The sequence below is a fragment of the Protopterus annectens genome, chromosome 14.part0 (genome assembly GCF_019279795.1).
Source record: "Protopterus annectens isolate FY-2018-M chromosome 14.part0, PAN1.0, whole genome shotgun sequence".
Classification (NCBI taxonomy): domain Eukaryota; kingdom Metazoa; phylum Chordata; order Ceratodontiformes; family Protopteridae; genus Protopterus; species Protopterus annectens.
In genome coordinates, this window is record NC_056748.1 from 560,335,293 (window position 1) to 560,356,669 (window position 21,377).

At 39.0% G+C, this 21,377-nt stretch overlaps 1 protein-coding gene across 1 annotated transcript in view; it reads left to right on the top strand.

The window, feature by feature from the left end:
• The window catches only part of LOC122788703 (myosin-4-like), a 103,232-nt gene extending 86,460 nt beyond the window's left edge, over positions 1-16,772 (top strand). Inside the window, exons 14-15 of the mRNA XM_044055597.1 lie at positions 9,073-9,183; positions 16,639-16,772. Coding sequence (XP_043911532.1) covers positions 9,073-9,183; positions 16,639-16,772 — 245 coding nt within the window. The remainder of the gene's footprint in view (positions 1-9,072; positions 9,184-16,638) is intronic.
• Positions 16,773-21,377: the final 4,605 nt, after the last annotated feature.

Consider the following 21,377-nt stretch of genomic DNA (forward strand, 5'->3'; position numbering starts at 1 on the left):
TAATCCCTTACTATTATATGATTAATAGAATAAAATGCATTATATACTACTTTGCTTTTAAACTAGCATTTCTCATATATTCAAATACACATTTTTCTAACATTTTCCCCCCATTAATACTTTTTATTCTATTTTGAAGTATGCATAGTGTCATTTCATCTCCTAACCTTTTCCACTTAGGATTTTCAGCTAGGTGAGTCATTCAATCTATACTTCAGAAAAAATGTCATCTGAGATCAATTTTTCAATTTCAATATCTTGGTACAAAGTTTCAGTAACAGATACATCAATAAAATCTTTGATTAATCTTTTCATGCAGGGAATTCCACAGCAAACATGCTCCTATTAGGAGTATACCCACACAAATGGCAATCAGAATATTCATTAGGATGGAACCCCACCCCCAAATAGATTCTGGAAAAAGTCCGTCAGTGGGTTTGGGCCTGGTTCAGTCATGGCTGATACTTGTTGAATTACCTCTAGGTGGTTATTGATCTCATGACGATTGTCAGGAATATAAGCACAGCATTCTTCTTTGATAAGCACGCACGTACCACCTCTCGCCGCTAGGGTGAAGTCAAGAGCCATCCGATTTTGTAGCACTACAGTTCTCATTGCATTCAGTTCATCAGTCACCAGTTCTAGGGCAGAAAAAGTTGCATTACTCATTACTTCGAGAAGTTTCGACAACTTCCTCAGCTCCCAAATCGATTTGACTGCTCTATAGGCTGGGAATATTCCTGCCCAAGATATAACACTGTCAATCAAGTCCATATGAGTCAATTTGCTTTTGTCTTTTACTGAATTGTGGTCTTTTCAGCCAGCTGCGATCTTTCCAACTGGATTCACAGGTTTTTCAACTGGACCTTCGGGTTTTCGGGCTGCTTCTCTCATGTTTCGTATCTTACCCAAAGGTAATTCTGCAGTATGTCTTATTGCCGGAACCAAATAACCCAAAAAACAACTGCCGGACCAATTCTCAGGTAACCATTTATACGCCTTTTTCCCACAAATAAAATAACAGTTTTCTACTTTAGTACTAATATGCATCAGCTCTGCATGAAACATTTTCTGATCTATAACTGACAATTGTTTAAACAAAACTGGATTTTTGCGAATGTCATTCATAGTTGTTTTCAATGAGTTCAAATACGAGTCATAATTAGTATTGCAAAAAGTATTGCCATTACCATTCTTAATATAACATCGGTAAGATATGGTTATATTACAATTGCTCCAGCCCACCTGGAGGGTATCATTTTTATAAAAGCATACAACTCCTTTTTGTGTGACAGGTAAAAATAAAGCTATTTTGTCCTGTGATCTCACAGTTCATGTATCGAAAAGTAAATTCTCCCATGTCTCATTTATCCCCAAAGGGACAGCGGACATTATCAGTCCTCCATATGCTGTTGGTATAGCTGTACAAACCCAGCAATTTGAAATGTTCATAGTCTCTGCATATACACGTTTCATGGCTAGGTATGTGTTAAAATTTGGATGCCAGTCTATAGACGTTTCATCACGCCTTCCCACTTTCACTTGTGTGGTTGTGTGTAGGATAAACCACAACAAGAGGAAAATTGTCACAATTACAGTCAATAAATATACACTGAACAAAATGATTATGCAACATCTCTGGGGTTGATCTAAATTTCTGTTTGCTTTGTTTTTGGCCATCTTGGTCTGGTTGTGTATCAGTCACAAAGTTTTTATCAAGTTGAAATTTCTTTACCGGTTTACAATGTGTCAAATGAACCCAGGACGTCCTCTCGGCCACTCTGACTGCAGTAGGCATTGCCAACAGAACCTGGTACGGTCCCTCCCACTTTGGACTCGCCCAATTCTTCCTTTTCGTCACTTTCAGCCAAACGTATGTCCCAGGAGCCAAGACTGCTTCCACCGGTCTGGTCTGTTCCTTATCTGAAAAAGAGTTAAACTGCAAAACAGATTTATTTGTTAACAGTTTCCTCATATAACTAGCTAATGAACTGTCAACCTCTTGCTCTGCAGGCATGAGAGCTTTCCACTGAGGCACACAATATGCTCTTCCAAAAACCATTTCAAAGGGAGTCAAACCCTTTACATTTGGAACCGTTCTCATTCTCAGCAGTGCTAAAGGCAGACAGTATATCCAATTCTTTTGGGTCTCCTCAACTAGCTTCCTAAGTTTACTTTTTAGGGTACCATTGTACCTTTCCACCAGTCCTGCTGACTGTGGGTGGTAGGCACAATGGTTCTTTAAGGAGATACCAAAAAATCTCCCAAGTTGGTGGATTGTCTGGTTTACGAAATGTGTGCCGTTGTCACTATAAATCCTTTCCGGAATGCCAAATCTAGGGATTACTTCTTTTATCAGGGCTTTCGCCACTGTTGCTGCATCCGGGTTTTTGGTTGGAAAAGCTTCTACCCATTTAGAAAACATGTCTACAATAACTAAACAAAACGTCTTCCCTTCACATTTATTCAATTCTATGAAATCCATACAAATAGTATGGAACGGGTATGGTGGTATAGGAAAACTTCCTTGCTTGGTTTTAAATGCTCCTTGTGCATGGTGCTTGTTACAAGTATGACAAGCTGCACAAAATTTTTTTGTGTAGTTTGTGTATCCATATGTTTGGAATATTCGATTTACTAACTGTACCATCCCCCCTGTTGAGACATGGCACTGCCCATGGCTCAACAAAGCTGCATATCTAAATAAATTAGACGGCAATATCGGTTTTCTTTCTTTGGAAATGTACAATCCATTCTCAAGAATTGCACTTCGTTTTACCCATTTTTGTTTTTCTGCTTTTGTAGTAAGCGTCTGTATTGTTTTTAACATATCTAAATCTAAAATCTCAGAGGGTTGTAATTCCTCATTTAATAGTAAAGTTTCTAAGTCTGAGGCTGCTTGCTTTGCAGCTGCATCAGCTCGTGCATTGCCTTTTGAAATCTTATCCTGTTGTTTTGTATGAGCTACACATTTACAAATAGCTACTTTGGTAGGTAACTGAATAGATTCTAATAACTCCAAAATAACTTGCGCATGATTAATAGGTTTTCCACTAGATGTTATCATTCCTCTATTTTTCCATTGTTGTGCAAATACATGTACTGTAGGAAAAAGCATACTGACTGTCAGTATATATGTTCACACACTTGTTTTTTGCTAAAGTACATGCCCTCGTCAAAGCTATCAATTCTGCTGCTTGTGCAGATAAGTTATGTGGTAAGGATTGGGCTTCTAGAATTTCAGTGTCTGTAACTACTGCATACGCTACCAGATTCTTCCCTGTAGGACCCCTTCTGCATGAGCCGTCCACGTAATATGTCACCTCGGCATTGTCCAAGGGCATATCTGTGAGATCTTGTCTCGGTAAAGCTAACTGTTCAATTTCCTGCAGGCAGCTGTGTGGTGTGCCCTCCGCAGGAGTTGGGAGTAATGTTGATGGATTTAATGTCGTACATCGTTCAATTGTCATATGAGGTTGGCTCAGCAGTATAGTCATACATGAAAGATGTCTAGCAGGAGAAAGGTATGCCACTTTCTCTTGCAGTAAAATTATTGCAACTGCATGAGGCACTCTCAATGCGAGAGGGTGGAATAACACCACTGAGGCCGAAGCCTGTACTGCCATTGCAGCTGCAACTACTGCTTATACACAGTGAGGCAAAGATCGCGCCACTGGTTCTAACTGTGATGAATAGTAGGCTATGGGGCGTTGCTTGTCCCCATGTTGTTGCGTCAATACTGACGTCATATATCCTTGTTTGCAATCTACGGTCTGAAAAAAAACGTTTGTGATAATTTGGAAGTCCTAAAACTAATGAAGAAGCTATCAACTGCTTCAACCTGCAGAAAGCCATTTCTGCTTCAGGTGTCCATTGTAAAATATCTTGTGCTGCCATTGTTGTCTTATATATCAAGTCAGTCAGTAGAGCAGATTCCAAAGCATAATTTGGTATCCAGCTCCGGCAGAAATTAGTTGTACCCAAGAAAGACATCATTTCCTTCTTGGTTGCTGGTTTAGGTGCTTGCAAAATTGCTGTTTTTCTTTCCTCATCTAGTATTCTACCTTCATTGGATATTACATATCCCAAGTATCTAACTTGTTTTCTCCAAAGTTGTAACTTACTTTTGTTTACTTTGTGTCCTTGTGTTGTTAAAAATTTCAGTAACACCACAGTATCTTCCCTGCACTGTTGCTGGGTGGGGGCTGCTAGCAAGATGTCATCTACGTAAAGTAGAATTTGACTACCTCCCGGTGGGGTAAACCCTGCCAGGTTGCTAGCCATTTCTTGTGCAAATATTGTTGGGCTCTCACAATATCCCTGTGGTAGTCAGTATCACATATACCTTTTACCCTGAAATGTAAATGCAAACCAATATTGACTATCAGGATGTATAGGTATTGAAAAGAAAGCATTGCTAATATCTACCACAGAGAAATACTTCTGTTGCGGTTCTAATCGTTTAACAAAGTATGTGGGTCTGGCACCGTAGGTGCTCTAGGTATTACTGCATTATTTACAGCTTGTAAATCTTGTACCATCCGCCATTCCCCGTTTGCTTTTTTAACAGGAAATAGGGGTGTATTACATGGTGAATCAGGAGATTCTACCAGTACTCCTTCTTTGAGTAATGCTGCTATTATAGGCTTAATTCCTATTTCTGCATCCTTTCTCAAAGGGTATTGTCTTTTCTGTGGTCTAAAAGCTGACTTTGGGGTTATTGTAACTGGTCCTGCTGTTCGAATAAGTCCTACATCTGACTTGCCTGTTGACCAAAGAGTTGTTGGAATTTCACATAAGGCCTTTTCTTCTTCTTCTAATAAGAATGCTAATCAGCTGTCCTCGCTAGATTGCAAGTGTACAGCTGGATGTGTCTGTGTCAACCAATTCAGTTTTTGTTTTCGTATCCCTTGTTCTGATAGTTCTAAATCAGTCTGTTTTTCCCATCTTGTTACTTTTTCTCCTAAGTCTGCCCATTTGACACTTTTATTCTTTGTCAAGCTGACATGTGGTAACCGATTTGATCTATACAATGCAAGGAATTCTTGAGGTAACTAACAGCTAACTACACTGTTCCCCTCAGTATCCCAGTACAAAGTATGCAAAACCAATCTAGTTGCACGATTTCTAAACAATTCTTGCTCATACTCTCTATCAGGTCCTGGTGTAGTACAATAGTATAGAGTACAGTGTAACAAATGCTGTCGATCAGTGTCGAGGGAGGGGGCTTTACTGATGGCTACATTCATCAGTTCCTCGGTTACTGCCCCTGGACCAGTCGTGACTAGGTCCTGGCTGTACCAGTAAAAAGTTTCACCCTCCGATCGCACTACAAAGGTATCCATTTGTCTCTGTGCCTCCATACCTTGTACAGTTGGAACTACTGCTATGCCAAATATTTGCATAAGGTCTCTGTCCAATAGGTTTACTGGACACTTTGCAGAAACAACAATTTTACTTCTCTGGGTCATACCTGAAACAGGGTCAGTTATTGCTATATCATGGGAAAGTGGTTCCCTATATAGCTGTCCGTTTGCTGCTTTCACTAATATATAATCAGGTGATTCGGAATGTTCTGGTAACTTGGAGGGGTGTATCAAAGTCCGTGACGCTCCTGAGTCACACAGGAATTTGAATTCCCTTCCCTCCACCAGAAGTGTAACTTCCGGTTTCGTATCTGCTAAGTAGAGCTCTAAACTCAATAATGCTAAGTCCAAAATTTCACTTTCGCCATCCTCCATATTTACTTGCACTTCCTCTACTCCTTCTATCACATTTACGTCTGTTTTCTGTTTATTAACTTTTCTTGATGATTTCTGACTTTCACATGATGTATCTTCACTATCATATAGTCAGTCCTCATCTCCCTTATCTTCTGTAATTACCTTTTTGTTTTGCCTACAATCCCTTGCTAGATGTCCCTTTTTCCCGCACTTGAAGCATTCACCTCTCTTTTTTCTTTCTTCAAAATCTTCTGATCGTTTATCAGACTGCTTGTTTCCCTGGGCATTTTTCTTGCCCTTTTTACCTGACTGTAATACAAATACTTCAGCTCCGTCTTCAGCAGTGAAGACTTGCGCCTTCTTTTTCTTTTTACTATTAAAATGTCTTTCAGCATGTCTAGCGTATTCAAGTAAGGCTTGTAGCCTCCCTGTTAGATGGTCTATCATATGCTTCGTAATGAAGCTACTAATAGGTGCAATGCAACCTTTCAAAAATGCATTTTTTAATTGTTGTTCATACGGGGAATCATTTGTTTGGTTCTCAGGAACCAACATACCGCTATGATTATTAAAACATTCTAATAATCTAGCATAATATCCATCTATTGTCTCATTTTCCTGTTGTATGCATTGATTAATGCAAGTCCAGTCTGCTCTAGGTTTCCATTTCTCAGAGATTCGGTCTGTCAGACCTTTCACTCTGTTGTCTAACTCTGGGTCACTATGTGGGAGTGGTCTAAGCTCTGCATTACGAGGATTCCAGGTGCCACAAATCATGTGCCAATCTGGACCTATAATTTGTCTTACTACTTTTCTACTTCTTCCCCATTCAAGTGGTAACTCAATCTCATGCCTTGTAAATCTTCTAAAAATTTTGTAAAATTAACTTTTGGATGGGGAATTCCCTCAGTAGCCTTCCGGATATCCTCCGGTGTCCATGGCCTGTATACTAAGAGTGTTGGGTCCTGCCCTTCCTGTCCTGCCTGAGGATTTGGAACTTCTATAAGTGGGCATATTTCTTCCTCACTCTCATCCTGTAGGTTTCTCTCTATTTGATATAATTCTGTGTCCCTATGTGTTTTACGTGTTCAGGACCTAGTTTCGATAGGATCTCTAACAAATGGTTGTGGTCTTGCTGAAACTTCAGGATAACGCGGAGGTGGACTAGCCTGTCCACTCGCTTCATATCCTGAAAAGGGTAATGTAGGGGGCAAGGGAGGAGGAGGAGGAGCTGTTGCTATTACCAAGTTATTATCCTCTTTGTCTAAAAACAATGTTTTTGAATTTTTAAGCTTCTGTTCTCTACGATTTGCTTCCTCAATCCACCTGTGTGCCCGAGGAATGCCTAAATGGCGTTGCTTTTTTGCCTGACCTCCCACATCAGATTTAAGCTGTTTAAGGAGTTTAACTAGTGAAGTTTTATCTAGTTTACCATCAAATTCATATTTACTAACCCATTTCGTATAATACCTAATGTTATCGGAACGTTGTGATTGCATGTATTTTGCGCCTTCGGTTAGGGGCGGATCTCGCGATGTTTTAGTGCACTGATTACCCATGTCAAAGAAAATGTTACGTAACCCTTTTTATCATGTGATATCAATTTCTCAGTTCCTGTTCACAGTTTATCTAGAATAACTGCCTACCTTATTCTGTTACCCTGATCTATGACCAAGTATACAGTACTTCCTTTTGTCCCTGATCTGCAAAGCAAATCTTGACAACAATATACTGTAACCTAGTCCCTGATCTAAAACAGAAAAAAGGCAAATTCTTCCTACCTGAGCCTCCGGTATTGAGAAAGTCCAAGTTCCGCTTTTGCCACAGTTCAGAAAGTGGCCAGCCTCTTTACACGACAATTCAGTCAAAGGTATTTTCACTCAAGAAGAACCATTTTGGTAACTTCTCTTGCACAGTATTCGACCACCGATGCGGCTCTGATCTGCGGCTTACCAAGGGGATTCCGACTGCGAAGGTCCAAACTGTTAAATAAAATAAGATTTCAATACACAGGAGGTTCAGGTTAAAAAGTTTACTAGTGTACACCAGGAGGCAAAAAACGTACAAGTACAGAATTTTGTCTGACATGAAACAGGAAGCACACAATTTTATATAGGTTTAACATTTAAGCTATGCCCACCTTACTGGCGTGATATGTCACAGGGCACCTACATCGCTTTAACTTACAGTCTTCTATTCATAAGGCTGTTGATGCTGTATATTTAAAAACTTTTCCTCTAGATACAATACGGCCTTGCTATCCAGCTGGTCAGACATAATGTCTTTCTGTAAAGTTACTTCTTCAAGGTTTCATATCAGTTCGAATACAATAGCAGATTCAGTCTTTTAATACACGTCTTTGTTCTCTGTTACACTTTCTCACAGCTGCGTGCTATCTCAACACATATACAAGGCCAAATCATTCCAACAGGAAAGAGCAAAAGATTTCATTATTTCACACATTTAATTTCCTGACCCAGCAGATAATCACTTGTGAAAAGCATAAACATTAAAACTTGCTAAGCTAGCATTCTGCCAGGGTCGAAGGTTAGTTTTGCTTCAAGCCACACTGCAGTTTCAAAACTACTTACATTTACACATGAATTAATCCTTACTATTATATGATTAATAGAATAAAATGCATTATATACTACTTTGCTTTTAAACTAGCATTTCTCATATATTCATATACACATTTTTCTAACACATAATTATTTTCCTGATGGTTGACACACTAATGTTGTCAGTTATGTACTTATATGATAATGTCTGTATTGGTTAACATCTTTATTGGTTTCCATTGTGTAAACAAGTTGCCTGTGTTTGCGAAGCTAAGCACGCACCATTTTCAAATGTTGCAAAATCCAACAGTACATGTTCTGAATATCTGTCATAACTGGAATTGGTGGGAAAAGTAATTATAGATTGGTTTTCATCTGCATTAGACATGGTTGGTATTCTGGAAGAGGTTTTGAGATTTCTGTCTCAAAAGTGGAATGTGCAGTCGTCCAAAGTGTTTGTTGGACTCCTAGTGAATGATTATGGTCTCGGCTGTTAAAGGAGCGCTATCATGGATCCGATTACAAATCAGATGCATGGAATAGTTTGACCTGGGATTTTTCCAGTGCTGCCAGTATCCCCCACTCTGACGAACAGGAAAGGAATCAGTACTGAGACCTCAGGATGAGGAAGAGGAATACCCTCGACCATTAGATCAAGGAATGTAGGACTGACGGCCTCCACAGATGTGTAAATATCACTTACAGGTACTGATTGTAAGAGGTAGCTGCTGCATTTATTCAGGATTGGTGTTCTTAATACTATTATGTTGTGTTTTGTTTTTCCACAGCTAATGCGGATCGATTACTGAATGAGCAAATTTATGAAGAAAGATTCACAAGGATGCGAGATACAAGTGATACGCATGCATCCAAACAGTACTGTTGTTTTAGCATTAAGAGTAAAACAGCTTATTGTGTTAAAAACACTTGTATCACACTGATTATGCATTTGTCCAATGCAAAGCCAAAATGTCTCTATATCTGAAGCTCGAACTTTCAAAAGTTCGAGTCTCATATAGTCGACACCATATGAATGAAGTTTCGAGTCTCATATGGTCGACACCATATGAGCGAACTTTGAAAGTTCGAATGTTTCAATGGAGATCGCTGTAGGAATATTTCTCTTTACTTCACTGTAGTGCGATCTTGGAGTTGCTATATTTAAGTAGTAGGGGTGCAGGGTGGGCTTGCTCCCTGCTCAGAGCATTTAGGTAGGTTTTGTTTTTGTTTAGTTTTTATTTTATGTTCGATGTTTTAAAACTTTGCTCATATGGTGTCGATCATATGAGTGTCGAAGTTTTAAAACGTTGATCATATAATATAGACCCAGCCAAAATATACATGCATTAGTATGTAAGGTGAAACAACAGTCCAGTATTACAGAGTAGACAGGGGTTGTCGTTTAGAAAACCACACTTCCAAACTATGCACTACTTAAGTTGACATCAATATTGCAATGTAGCGTAAGACGTACAAACCAGGGACAGCAAGAGCATGCTGCAGATTATCATTGTAATTGGGACACGCAGAAGTGTCAACATGTGTGTTAACACAATCCTATACAACTTTCCATGTGTGTAAAAGTGATTTTTGAAACATGTTCATATGTATGTGTCATTCCACCCCATTATGTTATGGTCTGTATTGATATGCTGCTTTAAAAGATTGAGGTATGGTCTGTAACACAAAACAGCACTTGCACATTCTCAGGTAACAGTGAACTTGTATCTAAAAGCCTAAAAGGAAAGAGTGCTTGCATTATGCTGTATTCCAAATGAAAAGTACAGTATTATAGAAGTCACTGCTTGTGAGTTCAAATACCACACTCCCCAAATTTAAACTCAGCTGTTTACAATACTGTTTTAGGTTGTCATCAATAAAAATACAGTAATGTTCCATATTCATCATGATAGTATTTTAAGTTCAGACCTCTATACTTGTGGCTTGGATGGCCTGCTGTCAAGCATAATCAGTGTACATGGAACATGCATATGTGCAATATATGCAACCATGAATGATACATTATGATCTGTACTGTAGTGTGTATGTGTTAGAAACAGGGTAATATTCAAAGTATTTAAGAAATTTCTTAGCATTTGGTAGTGTTAAAAGTAAAATGTAATAGAATATTGTAAATTATTTGTAGAAAGCTTTGTATATTATCTGTAAAGTTACTAATGTTCTAACCCCCTTCTGTTTATTTGTTTTATGTATTTCTTATTTTTATTATTTCTACTTTTATTATTATATTATTTATATAATCATATTTTTATTATCATAATTACTTGTATTACTTCTGTGTTTAGTTTATTATGTATAAATTTTCTATTTTTTTTTGTTAGACATTTTCATTTCTTATTATTTATCATTGTGTTTGTAATTATGTTATTTTTATAGTAATTTATTACATGCTTAATTTTTTTAATTTTATTATTTCCATTTTTTGTGTTATGTTTTAATTCATTACTGAATTTTAATTGTATTTATAATCCACAAAAGAGTTGTCTAGGAGGTTAAACTATCACAATTTCAGTCCAACAAACGTTGCTGTAAATGAATGTAAATGAGTTCAAGTCTAGCAATAAATTCATGAATTTATTGCTAGACTTGAACTCATTGACCATTGTTGAACTGAAATTGTGGTAGTTTAACCTCCTAGACAACTCTTTAATGGATTATTGTTTAGAGTTGTATCACTCTATCTTACGATTATTAATTGTATTTATGTTACTACTACAGCACAGCAGGGTAGGCGGTTCCTGTGATCTGCCTACACTCACTCCACTGGCTACAGCATGAAAGCCCAGCACTTCTGGACTGCAGCCAGGCAGCACCCCCGCTGCCTCTGCCCTACCTGGACCCGCAGGTAGTTCTGCCCCAGAGGATAGGCCTGTGGTTCCCTCTGGAAGCAGAGGCAGAGCTGAACTGCCAGGTCTGGTATGTAAGATTGTGCGTCACACAATTGTTCTCCTACTATCACTAGGGAACAGGTCCTTAATGCTGTTTCTAAGGCCAAGAACATTGCATTAATGGGTCCAGATAATATCCCAGGATGCCTTCTAAATAACATGAAACATGACCTGTCAGGCCCCCTAGAATTGCCATTTAAGTATAACCTCAAACAGGCTTCATGCCACATGAATGGAGAACAGCTACAGTCATCCCTCTGCACAAAAGTTGGGCCATCTACAGACCCTGGAACATAAAGACACATAAGTCTCACTAGTCTTATATGTAAAACCATGGAAAAAAAAATTATCATGGAAATGATCAATAGTGATATAGTAAACCTCAGACACTGGACCCAATCCAGTTTGGTTTTGTCAAGGGTAGATTATGCCTACTCAACCTGGTGGACTTCTTTGAAAAACTAACAAAGCACTGGATGAGGGCAGAATGGTTTACACTCCCTACCTTGACCTGGCCAAGGCATTTGACACAATAACCCTCTTGGGCATTGTTGGCAAACTCAAGGTTAGGTACAAACTCATATGACACATGGTGGATCGCCAACTGGCTCACAGACAGGACCCAGGAAGTTAGAATTGGGGAGTCCACCTCTACAAAGAGGCCAGTCACATGTGGAGTTCCTCAGGGATCAGTCCTTGAACTGCTCCTTTTTGGCATTTAATTCTCTGAAGTCAATGCCAATGTCAGTCAGTCTCTGGCTGACTAAATCTGCAGATGATTGCAAATTAAGAGCTGTCATTGAATCTCACACTAACACAAATGGTCTCCAGGAGGCTGACACTGACAAGCAACTAGTGTCAGAGCCATGGACTGAAACTAAATGCCAAGAAATGCATAATAGTATATTTAGGAAGTCATCCACCCCTGATAACTATCATATTGACAACATACTCTTCAGAGTTGACACAGTAGTCAGTGACTTAGGGACACACATAGTAATCTAACCTTTGAACATCACATGTCTACAATTGTGAGGAAATCCTTCTATGTTGCACAACTTATAAACAAAGGTATGACATCTAAGTCCAAGGAAGTCATTGTTCCACCATATTCAGCATTCATCAGACCTATCATTGTGTACAGTGTCCTTTTTGTATGTACCTAACCAGGCATATCGAACAATTGGAATGTCCACAGAGGTTCCTCACTAAAAGAATACAGGGTTTAAGTAAAATGTCCTACACACCACCTCAAGGCTCTATCCCTGTATTCTGTCTCCTACAGGCTTTTAAGGGGAGATCTATGCCTGACATACAGGGCATTGTCAGACCCCATTTTGATGGACCTCCTGCATATCCGCAAAACAAACAGCTTCAGAATTACCAGTTCTAAAGACTTAAATTTTGACTGTGTTATAAATAGGACCTTCTGGAGAGACAAGTATGTATCTCAGAGATTACCTTGTCTCTGGAACAGGCTCCCCATCCATGTGAAGCAGAGTTCCTCCATAACCCAATTTAAGTGCAATTTGGACAATTGTATGGCAAACAGGAAATCCATCCCTGGTTTGGCACCTATGTCTCTAATGGACACAGGCAACCTGTAAATAGTTCATTTCCCAAGCCCTAGGTTGTAAATGTTTCATCTCCCAAACCTCTGCTTACACTTATCAGAGGTATCAGAACTTGTCAGAGATTTGGGATGCATGGCTAGGCTTAAAAGGCCCTTGTGGTCATTAGCCTAGTAAACACCTATGGACCTATGAACCTATGCCTATGCCGAGTGGAGACACTGCTCTCCATCATTGTCCTGAATAACTCAAGGACACACAGACCATTGGCACAGTTAGGTGACAGTCCAGTGGGTGAGGACTTAATTCTCAGTGTCACCAAACTTGTCATCCATAAGTTCACTATCTCCCCACCCTCACTTCATGGTGTTCACCCTTCTCTTGTGTCCTTCACCAACCTTGTCTCTTGTCTTGTATGTCTTGTCTGTCAGCAAATGCTTCCTCACCTTCCCAACTTGCCTGCCCCAGACATGCCTATGTCCCTTCCCTAACATTCCACTCTCTCCTTAAAAAAAAAGTAAAAGGGCACCTGTCCCCCCCAAAATCATATTGCTCCATACATACCTCTCCATTTCACACGTGTCCACTTGACACACTTAATTTGGTCCAATTGGCCTCACAATGCAATTATGTTGTTGTCACCCCGTTCTCTGGAGGTGCCAGTCCAAATTCAGCTACGAATCTGTACAGCTGTTACTGCTAAATAAGTGGATAGGTACAGTTCTTACCTACACCCTTCCTGCACATTCTTACCTTCCTTTCAGTTTGTTTTCTCCCCCTGTTTGCTTGCCTTAATTACTTTCCTGTCTCCTCATTTCTTTTCTTTAGAGAATCTTTGAGTTGTGGTGTGCGATGCATAGCATGACTTAGCAATGGTAAAAAGAAGTGCTATTGGTTATATAAACTTTTATTGGATACCAGTACCATGTAGCACTAAATATTTCATTATTACTGCATTGAGTGCATAAACAGCTGATGACACAGATTCATAAATATCGCACTGTATATTCTTGATATACGCATACAAGTATTTGAAATGATAGCTAGGGAATCATTTGTTTGGTTCTCAGGAACCAACATACCGCTATGATTATTAAAACATTCTAATAATCTAGCATAATATCCATCTATTGTCTCATTTTCCTGTTGTATGCATTGATTAATGCAAGTCCAGTCTGCTCTAGGTTTCCATTTCTCAGAGATTCGGTCTGTCAGACCTTTCACTCTGTTGTCTAACTCTGGGTCACTATGTGGGAGTGGTCTAAGCTCTGCATTACGAGGATTCCAGGTGCCACAAATCATGTGCCAATCTGGACCTATAATTTGTCTTACTACTTTTTCTACTTCTTCCCCATTCAAGTGGTAACTCAATCTCATGCCTTGTAAATCTTCTAAAAATTTTGTAAAATTAACTTTTGGATGGGGAATTCCCTCAGTAGCCTTCCGGATATCCTCCGGTGTCCATGGCCTGTATACTAAGAGTGTTGGGTCCTGTCTCTTCCTCCTGCCTGAGGATTTCAAACTTCTATAGTGGGTTATATTTCTTCCTCACTATCCCTAGTAGGTTTCTCTCATTTGATATGATTCTCGCCCTGCGTATTTTACTTGTTCGGGACCCAGTTTCAATAGATCTCTAACAATGGTTGTGGTCTTGCTGAAATTTCAGATGTGCCGGAGGCGCAACCAGCCTGTCCACCTCGCTCATATCCTGAAAAAGGGTAAAGGAGGGGGGAAGGGAGGGTGAGGAGGAGCTGTTGTTGTTACCGTTATCTTCTTGTTCAAAAATAATGTTGGAATTTTTGAAGCTTCTTGTTCTCTCACTTCATTTACCTCAATTCACCCGTGTGCCCGAGGAATGCCCAATTACGCTGTTTTTTGCTCAGACCTCCGCATCGATTTAAGCTGTTTAAGGAGTTTAACTAGTGAAGTTTTATCTAGTTTACCATCAAATTCATATTTACTAACCCATTTCGTATAATACCTAATGTTATCGGAACGTTGTGATTGCATGTATTTTGCGCCTTCGGTTAGGGGCGGATCTCGCGATGTTTTAGTGCACTGATTACCCATGTCAAAGAAAATGTTACGTAACCCTTTTTATCATGTGATATCAATTTCTCAGTTCCTGTTCACAGTTTATCTAGAATAACTGCCTACCTTATTCTGTTACCCTGATCTATGACCAAGTATACAGTACTTCCTTTTGTCCCTGATCTGCAAAGCAAATCTTGACAACAATATACTGTAACCTAGTCCCTGATCTAAAACAGAAAAAAAGGCAAATTCTTCCTACCTGAGCCTCCGGTATTGAGAAAGTCCAAGTTCCGCTTTTCGGCCACAGATCAGAAAGTGGCCAGCCTCTTTACACGACAATTCAGTCAGAGGTATTTTCACTCAAGAAGAACCATTTTGGTAACTTCTCCTGCGCAGTACTCGACCACCGATACGCTCTGATCTGCGGCTTACCAAGGGAATTCCGTCTGCGAAGGACCAAACTGTTAAATAAAATAAGATTTCAATACACAGGAGGTTCAGGTTAAAAAGTTTACTAGTGTACACCAGGAGGCAAAAAACGTACAAGTACAGAATTTTGTCTGACATGAAACAGGAAGCACACAATTTTATATAGGTTTAACATTTAAGCTATGCCCACCTTACTGACGTGATATGTCACAGGGCATCTACATCACTTTAACTTACAGTCTTCTATTCATAAGGCTGTTGATGCTGTATATTTAAAAAAAACTTTTCCTCTAGATACAATACGGCCTTGCTATCCAGCTGGTCAGACATAATGTCTTTCTGTAAAGTTACTTCTTCAAGGTTTCATATCAGTTCGAATACAATAGCAGATTCAGTCTTTTAATACACGTCTTTGTTCTCTGTTACACTTTCTCACACAGCTGCGTGCTATCTCAACACATATACAAGGCCAAATCATTCCAACAGGAAAGAGCAAAAGATTTCATTATTTCACACATTTAATTTCCTGACCCAGCAGATAATCACTTGTGAAAAGCATAAACATTAAAACTTGCTAAGCTAGCATTCTGCCAGGGTCGAAGGTTAGTTTTGCTTCAAGCCACACTGCAGTTTCAAAACTACTTACATTTACACATGAATTAATCCTTACTATTATATGATTAATAGAATAAAATGCATTATATACTACTTTGCTTTTAAACTAGCATTTCTCATATATTCATATACACATTTTTCTAACACATAATTATTTTCCTGATGGTTGACACACTAATGTTGTCAGTTATGTACTTATATGATAATGTCTGTATTGGTTAACATCTTTATTGGTTTCCATTGTGTAAACAAGTTGCCTGTGTTTGCACGAAGCTAAGCAGCACGCACCATTTTCAAATGTTGCAAAATCCAACAGTACATGTTCTGAATATCTGTCATAACTGGAATTGGTGGGAAAAGTAATTATAGATTGGTTTTCATCTGCATTAGACATGGTTGGTATTCTGGAAGAGGTTTTGAGATTTCTGTCTCAAAAGTGGAATGTGCAGTCGTCCAAAGTGTTTGTTGGACTCCTAGTGAATGATTATGGTCCTCGGCTGTTAAAGGAGCGCTATCATGGATCCGATTACAAATCAGATGCATGGAATAGTTTGACCTGGGATTTTTCCAGTGCTGCCAGTATCCCCCACTCTGACGAACAGGAAAGGAATCAGTACTGAGACCTCAGGATGAGGAAGAGGAATACCCTCGACCATTAGATCAAGGAATGTAGGACTGACGGCACTCCACAGATGTGTAAATATCACTTACAGGTACTGATTGTAAGAGGTAGCTGCTGCATTTATTCAGGATTGGTGTTCTTAATACTATTATGTTGTGTTTTGTTTTTCCACAGCTAATGCGGATCGATTACTGAATGAGCAAATTTATGAAGAAAGATTCACAAGGATGCGAGATACAAGTGATACGCATGCATCCAAACAGTACTGTTGTTTTAGCATTAAGAGTAAAAACAGCTTATTGTGTTAAAAACACTTGTATCACACTGATTATGCATTTGTCCAATGCAAAGCCAAAATGTCTCTATATCTGAAGCTCGAACTTTCAAAAGTTCGAGTCTCATATGGTCGACACCATATGAATGAAGTTTCGAGTCTCATATGGTCGACACCATATGAGCGAACTTTTGAAAGTTCGAATGTTTCAATGGAGATCGCTGTAGGGAATATTTCTCTTTACTTCACTGTAGTGCGATCTTGGAGTTGCTATATTTAAGTAGTAGGGGGTGCAGGGTGGGCTTGCTCCCCTGCTCAGAGCATTTAGGTAGGTTTTTTGTTTTTGTTTAGTTTTTATTTTATGTTCGATGTTTTAAAACTTTGCTCATATGGTGTCGATCATATGAGTGTCGAAGTTTTAAAACGTTGATCATATAATATAGACCCAGCCAAAATATACATGCATTAGTATGTAAGGTGAAACAACAGTCCAGTATTACAGAGTAGACAGGGGTTGTCGTTTAGAAAACCACACTTCCAAACTATGCACTACTTAAGTTGACATCAATATTGCAATGTAACGTAAGACCTACAAACCAGGGACAGCAAGAGCATGCTGCAGATTATCATTGTAATTGGGACACGCAGAAGTGTCAACATGTGTGTTAACACAATCCTATACAACTTTCCATGTGTGTAAAAGTGATTTTTGAAACATGTTCATATGTATGTGTCATTCCACCCCCATTATGTTATGGTCTGTATTGATATGCTGCTTTAAAAGATTGAGGTATGGTCTGTAACACAAAACAGCACTTGCACATTCTCAGGTAACAGTGAACTTGTATCTAAAAGCCTAAAAGGAAAGAGTGCTTGCATTATGCTGTATTCCAAATGAAAAGTACAGTATTATAGAAGTCACTGCTTGTGAGTTCAAATACCACACTCCCCAAATTTAAACTCAGCTGTTTACAATACTGTTTTAGGTTGTCATCAATAAAAATACAGTAATGTTCCATATTCATCATGATAGTATTTTAAGTTCAGACCTCTATACTTGTGGCTTGGATGGCCTGCTGTCAAGCATAATCAGTGTACATGGAACATGCATATGTGCAATATATGCAACCATGAATGATACATTATGATCTGTACTGTAGTGTGTATGTGTTAGAAACAGGGTAATATTCAAAGTATTTAAGAAATTTCTTAGCATTTGGTAGTGTTAAAAGTAAAATGTAATAGAATATTGTAAATTATTTGTAGAAAGCTTTGTATATTATCTGTAAAGTTACTAATGTTCTAACCCCCTTCTGTTTATTTGTTTTATGTATTTCTTATTTTTTATTATTTCTACTTTTATTATTATATTATTTATATAATCATATTTTTATTATCATAATTACTTGTATTACTTCTGTGTTTAGTTTATTATGTATAAATTTTCTATTTTTTTTTGTTAGACATTTTCATTTCTTATTATTTATCATTGTGTTTGTAATTATGTTATTTTTATAGTAATTTATTACATGCTTAATTTTTTTAATTTTATTATTTCCATTTTTTGTGTTATGTTTTAATTCATTACTGAATTTTAATTGTATTTATAATCCACAAAAGAGTTGTCTAGGAGGTTAAACTATCACAATTTCAGTCCAACAAACGTTGCTGTAAATGAATGTAAATGAGTTCAAGTCTAGCAATAAATTCATGAATTTATTGCTAGACTTGAACTCATTTACATTCATTGTTGGACTGAAATTGTGGTAGTTTAACCTCCTAGACAACTCTTTTGTGGATTATTGTTTTTTTAGAGTTGTATCACTCTATCTTACGATTATTAATTGTATTTATGTTACTACTACAGCACAGCAGGGTAGGCCGGTTCCCTGTGATCTGCCTACACTCACTCCACTGGCTACAGCATGAAAGCCCAGCACTTCTGGACTGCAGCCAGGCAGCACCCCCCGCTGCCTCTGCCCTACCTGGACCCGCAGGTAGTTCTGCCCCAGAGGATAGGCCTGTGGTTCCCTCTGGAAGCAGAGGCAGAGCTGAACTGCCAGGTCTGGTATGTAAGATTGTGCGTCACACAATTGTTCTCCTACTATCACTAGGAAACAGGTCCTTAATGCTCTTTCTAAGGCCAAGAACATTGCATTAATGGGTCCAGACAATATCTCAGGATGCCTTCTAAATAGCATGAAGCATGACCTATCAGGGCCTCTGGAATTGCTATTTAAGTATAGCCTCCAAACAGGCTTCATGCCACATGAATGGAGAACAGCTACAGTCATCCCTCTGCACAAAGTTGGGCCATCTACAGACCCTGGAACATAAAGACACATAAGTCTCACTAGTCTTATATGTAAAACCATGGAAAAAAATTATCATGGAAATGATCAATAGTGATATAGTAAACCTCCAGACACTGGACCCAATCCAGTTTGGTTTTGTCAAGGGTAGATTATGCCTACTCAACCTGGTGGACTTCTTTGAAAAACTAACCAAAGCACTGGATGAGGGCAGAATGGTTTACACTCCCTACCTTGACCTGGCCAAGGCATTTGACACAATAACCCTCTTGGGCATTGTTGGCAAACTCAAAAGGTTAGGTACAAACTCATATGACACATGGTGGATCGCCAACTGGCTCACAGACAGGACCCAGGAAGTTAGAATTGGGGAGTCCACCTCTACAAAGAGGCCAGTCACATGTGGAGTTCCTCAGGGATCAGTCCTTGAACTGCTCCTTTTTGGCATTTAATTCTCTGAAGTCAATGCCAATGTCAGTGGTCTCTGGCTGACTAAATCTGCAGATGATTGCAAATTAAGAGCTGTCATTGAATCTCACACTAACACAAATGGTCTCCAGGAGAGGCTGACACTGACAAGCAACTAGTGTCAGAGCCATGGACTGAAACTAAATGCCAAGAAATGCATAATAGTATATTTCGGGAAGTCATCCACTCCTGATAACTATCATATTGACAACATACTCTTCAGAGTTGACACAGTAGTCAGTGACTTAGGGACACACATAGTAATCTAACCTTTGAACATCACATGTCTACAATTGTGAGGAAATCCTTCTATGTTGCACAACTTATAAACAAAGGTATGACATCTAAGTCCAAGGAAGTCATTGTTCCACCATATTCAGCATTCATCAGACCTATCATTGTGTACAGTGTCCTTTTTGTATGTACCTAACCAGGCATATCGAACAATTGGAATGTCCACAGAGGTTCCTCACTAAAAGAATACAGGGTTTAAGTAAAATGTCCCACACACCACCTCAAGGCTCTATCCCTGTATTCTGTCTCCTACAGGCTTTTAAGGGGAGATCTATGCCTGACATACAGGGCATTGTCAGACCCCATTTTGATGGACCTCCTGCATATCCAAAAACAAACAGCTTCAGAATTACCAGTTCTAAAGACTTAAATTTTGACTGTGTTATAAATAGGACCTTCTGGAGAGACAAGTATGTATCTCAGAGATTACCTTGTCTCTGGAACAGGCTCCCCATCCATGTGAAGCAGAGTTCCTCCATAACCCAATTTAAGTGCAATTTGGACAATTGTATGGCAAACAGGAAATCCATCCCTGGTTTGGCACCTATGTCTCTAATGGACACAGGCAACCTGTAAATAGTTCATTTCCCAAGCCCTAGGTTGTAAATGTTTCATCTCCCAAACCTCTGCTTACACTTATCAGAGGTATCAGAACTTGTCAGAGATTTGGGATGCATGGCTAGGCTTAAAAAGGCCCTTGTGGTCATTAGCCTAGTAAACACCTATGGACCTATGAACCTATGCCTATGCCGAGTGGAGACACTGCTCTCCATCATTGTCCTGAATAACTCAAGGACACACAGACCATTGGCACAGTTAGGTGACAGTCCAGTGGGTGAGGACTTAATTCTCAGTGTCACCAAACTTGTCATCCATAAGTTCACTATCTCCCCACCCTCACTTCATGGTGTTCACCCTTCTCTTGTGTCCTTCACCAACCTTGTCTCTTGTCTTGTATGTCTTGTCTGTCAGCAAATGCTTCCTCACCTTCCCAACTTGCCTGCCCCAGACATGCCTATGTCCCTTCCCTAACATTCCACTCTCTCCTTAAAAAAAAAATAAAAGGGCATCTGTCCCCCCCAAAACAAATCACTCCATACATACCTCTCCATTTCACATATGTGCCCACTTGACGCGCTTAATTTGGTGCAATTGGCCTCACAATGCAATTATGCTGTTGTCACCCTTCTCTCTCTCTGGAGATGACTGTCCAAATTCAGCTAAGAATCTGTACAGCTGTTACTGCTAAATAAGTGGATAGGTACAGTTCTTACCTACACCCTTCCTGCACATTCTTACCTTCCTTTCAGTTTGTTTTCTCCCCCTGTTTGCTTGCCTTAATTACTTTCCTGTCTCCTCATTTCTTTTCTTTAGAGAATCTTTGAGTTGTGGTGTGCGATGCATAGCATGACTTAGCAATGGTAAAAAGAAGTGCTATTGGTTATATAAACTTTTATTGGATACCAGTACCATGTAGCACTAAATATTTCATTATTACTGCATTGAGTGCATAAACAGCTGATGACACAGATTCATAAATATCGCACTGTATATTCTTGATATAT